This window comes from Sinocyclocheilus rhinocerous, unplaced genomic scaffold, assembly GCF_001515625.1.
Source record: "Sinocyclocheilus rhinocerous isolate Xijiao unplaced genomic scaffold, SAMN03320098_v1.1 scaffold1234, whole genome shotgun sequence".
NCBI lineage: Eukaryota > Metazoa > Chordata > Actinopteri > Cypriniformes > Cyprinidae > Sinocyclocheilus > Sinocyclocheilus rhinocerous.
In genome coordinates this window covers 1,563,445-1,567,824 of record NW_015656153.1, presented here as the reverse complement: position 1 = coordinate 1,567,824, position 4,380 = coordinate 1,563,445, and the positions used below count along the sequence as shown (strand labels likewise).

The 4,380-nt window shown below is 36.8% G+C and overlaps 1 protein-coding gene and 1 pseudogene across 1 annotated transcript in view; both read left to right on the top strand.

Annotated features, from left to right (window-relative positions):
• The window catches only part of LOC107719477 (receptor-type tyrosine-protein phosphatase epsilon-like), a 16,049-nt pseudogene extending 13,906 nt beyond the window's left edge, over positions 1 to 2,143 (top strand).
• A 1,029-nt stretch (positions 2,144 to 3,172) lies between these two features.
• Positions 3,173 to 4,380, top strand: part of LOC107719476 (BTB/POZ domain-containing protein KCTD3-like) — a 12,910-nt gene continuing 11,702 nt past the window's right edge. The window contains exons 1-2 of the mRNA XM_016526894.1: positions 3,173 to 3,243; positions 3,806 to 3,859. Of these exons, the coding sequence (XP_016382380.1) occupies positions 3,173 to 3,243; positions 3,806 to 3,859 (125 nt within the window). The remainder of the gene's footprint in view (positions 3,244 to 3,805; positions 3,860 to 4,380) is intronic.

Below are 4,380 nucleotides of genomic sequence, written 5' to 3'. Positions count from 1 at the left end.
TATTTTTCTTAAATATATACATGCATGTGTTTGTATTTATATATACATAATAAATAAACAAAGTATACGCACATATATTATGTAAACAAAAACTTTGATTTTGGATGCAATTAATCGCGATTAATCGTTTGACAGCACTAATATTAATAAACATAACGAAATGTGCAGTTGCTCTTCCACAATTCCATGTCCGAAGTATTGACACATTCACTTCCTTTCCAACAACTCTCACTCCAGGAGAAGTGCATGCGTTACTGGCCAGCAGAGGGCAGCGTTTCATTTGGAGATTATGTACTGGAGCTGAAGAGAGACACGCTTTGTGAGACTTTCAGCATTCGAGACATGCTGCTGTCATATGCATCAGTGAGTTAAATGTGCAGTGAATTTGACCGTTTTATGCTCCAACACACGCTTCACTTAGGAGCTTCCTTTATTTTGCACAAATTGAGGCTAAATTGAGCTGTTTGCAGGAAAAGCAGACTCGTCTAGTCAGACAGTTCCACTTCCATGGTTGGCCAGAGATTGGAATCCCATCAGACGGAAAGGGAATGATTGACATTATTGCTGCAGTGCAGAAACAACAGCAGCAATCTGGAAACAACCCTATAGTGGTGCATTGCAGGTACACATACACTCTCAATCGCTCCCTCACTTACACATTTCACACACACACACACACACACCATATTGTTTTATATTAATTTTTTCATATTGTTCAACAGCAATTTTTTGTATAAAGTTTTTAAAACCTATCATAAAAGTATGTTTTGGATTTTTTTTTTTGGTGACATCAGTGCTGGTGCTGGTCGGACCGGAACCTTCATTGCCCTCAGCAACATCTTAGAGCGGGTCAAAGCCGAGGGGTTACTGGACGTATTCCAGACAGTGAAGAGTTTACGCACTCGGAGACCACATATGGTCCAAACTGTGGTGAGAATGCAAAACACTGTGCATAGTTCACATAGAGCTGATGGCTTCACTGTTATATTACAATATGAAAAATAGTAATAATCATAAAATAATAGAGAATGAGTAGATATTTTGGCTTTTGACTGTGTGAATTATGATATAATGTATTTCCATTTGTCTTTTCAGGAACAATATGACTTCTGCTACAGAGTTGTGCAAGATTTTGTTGACATCTACTCGGACTATGCTAATTTTAAATGAGTGCAGCTTACCAACACACATTTATATTATATTTAAACTGAAGAATATTACTGTGGCTTAGTGACACTCCATGCACTTGACATTTCCTATTCTTGTTATATGCAGTAAGGTAATATTTTGGATACGACAAGACTCCAGTGGCTTAACCACTTCAAGTCTATTGCATTAAGTTTTTGTTACATTTGTGTAAGTATTCAGTATGAAATAAGTTTTTCTTTTTAATATGACCATAATATTTCATTTGTACATTAACAAGTTTTGTTTACTACAAAATTATTTTTATTTATAAATTGTGTTCACAAAAGTGTAAAGCATTCCATTCTGACTATTTGTTCCTTCTATTTATGCTCCAGCTTGCTTCCCAGAAAAATTTTGCATGGTTATTTGTGTGTACTAGTGTACTAAAATGAATTAAGATACTTCCAAATTTGAATTTTATGGCAATTCTTGGCCAGACTCTAATTTGCATAAGCCCTGATAAGTCACTTGTACCATATACATGCTCTTCACCTTTCACATCACCTTCATAACCTGACTGAGATATCCAACCACTTAATGGAACTTTAGCAGGCTTTAAAGTTTCTGTGATGATAATGTTGTTTATTCTTATGACTTCATAAGCCAATCAAATACCCAAGAGGCTAAAACTGTGACAGAGATACCGATATGGACTAAGCGTACAACATTCAAAGGAAGTAGTAAAATCCATAATGATATTTGGTTGAAGAATTAATACATACCATTTAGAGTTTAGTGAAACCTGTGAAATAACAGAAATAGTTTCCTTTCATTATTCCCTACAAACACGATACCTTGTGTTTTTGTCTGCTTGTTTGAACAAGGTCAGATAGAAAAAACTCATCTGTGCTGTCACTGCAGTGTTACTACAACAGGGTGAGAAATTCTGAAGAAAATGAGGAAAGAAAGACATATGCCTTAATCCCGAATAACACCATTTTCTGCAATAAATGTTTCAGTCAATACTTGTGCCTGGGTGTGTGTGCAAATTTCTGTCTATTATTTTACTGTAGAAAGTCAATATAAGCAGTTTTTAGTAGTTGCATACCTGTTTTGCAGGTTATAATACACATCATTTTTGCAGTTGATATTGGTAATGCATAGTAGGCTTGTAGTGCACACTGCATAATTTGTACGGTCAATTCCAATTACTTAAGGCAATTTGAAAAAAAAAAAAAAAAGTAGTTTTTTCCCATATTAAAAATAGGCTACTTGAAACATGTTTTCATGTTCACTTACATGAGATGAAGACTCCCGGTAACCTAATAAAATCAGTTTTATTTTACATGGACTGAGTCACCTCACCTCGCCTTGAGCACACATTTAAGTCACTAAACATATTACTATGGTAATTATTATTAGTGGTCAATTGCATGACAGCTGGTCATGGAAAGATCGTGGTACTAATAAGTGACGACCTGCTCCCAGTAGATTAAAAGCGCCTTCATCTCGTATTTTAGTGTACATGTCCTTTTATAATTATATTTTAAGTGCTGTTAATTTCTTTATTTGTAAAAACTTAGTAAGTAGTAAAAAAATAATTACTGAGTGCACCTTTAAGACTGTAGATGTGAGAAGTACAGCTTTCTCCTCAAGACACACTCCCAAAACACTGGAACACTGGGCGGGGTCTGCGTCCTGTGTCAGGAATGACGCCGTTCGATTGGCTGACGCTCTGATGAGTCCACAACGTACTAGCATCGCTCTATGGCGTCCACAACACTGAAGGTAGCGATCCCAAGTCCCATAGGCTACAGAAAAAGGCCTTTGATAGTTGAAGGCCGTGTTTTGAGTTGTTTATTAAAGCTCTGAATATGGAGAACACTGTGTACGAACCGTTCCATCTCATACGTCCTTCTCGTGACGCATAATTTATGGGCTCGCTGGGTCGTGAGGAAGATTAAAGAGAATCTTGAGGACTCCAGCTTGATCGATGCACAAACTGGATAATCAAATCGCGTGTATAACTGTACGGAATTAGAGGATGGCTGGAATTGGGAACAGTTCAACATCTGGAATGGGTGACATCATCCAGCTGAATGTCGGAGGAACGAGGTATGCTGACGTCATGAATTCTTTACACGAATTCGAAGTCAAAACAGTTTTATTTGAGATCAAAGGCTACGTCAACGTGTAGCGGATTTTGACTTTGATGTGACGCAATCAGCGTTGATATGTAACGGTACACAGTGTGTCCGCTAACCACGTCTTAAACTATAAAGCACATCATTTTGAGCTCAGACTACACATCTTGAACCTAACCATAACTATTATTGCGTTAATGGGACTAAGTCTCTTCAGTTCCTTATTTCATCCCCAACTTCCACATGTTTGACTACAGGATGTCATCATAACATCCAAAACCCCCTAAACTACCATCATAATTAAATAGAAATATATAAACAAAAGAAATACCCTAATAGAAGTAACAATTTCCCCCGAAATATCATGGTTACTTAAGTTACTATAATAAAACTGTGCATTAAAAATATTATAAATACATGAACGCTTCTTACTGTAACAATAACTGTTAACTGGATTTTAGATCATTCTAGCTCACTGAGTGAAAGAGAAATGAGAAGTGATTGTATCATAAATCTTATCTACATATTTTCAGATTTAGCACATCAAGGCAGACTCTGACATGGATTCCTGACTCTTTCTTCTCAAGGTAAGATAAGATTGTCTGAAGCAGCACCATAGCATGTTGTTTTTCTGCTCTTTTTTTTTTTGGACTGGGAGGAAGTTTTGAGTTCTGAAAGTTGCAGTATGCTACATACATAAGTCTGAAAAATTAAAGGGGTCATATGATGTTGCTAAAGAGAACATTATTTTGTGTATTTGGTGTAATGAAATGTGTTTATGCTGTTTAAGGTTAAAAAAACACATTATTTTCTACATACTGTACATTATTGTTTCTCCTCTATGCCCCGCCTTCTGAAACGCGTCGATTTTTACAAAGCTCATCGGTCTGAAAAGCGAGGTGTGCTCTGATTGGCCAGCTATCCAGTGCGTTGTGATTGGCCGAATACCTCAAGCGTGTGACGGAAATGTTACGACCCTTGCCATATTGTGATACCTTGTCCCGGCCGGAGCGATTAGACAAAAACATTAAAACCCATTATGAACGAGGCATTTGTTGCATCCAGTGGGGACATAAATACGGATTATAATGACTTATACTGTATTTTT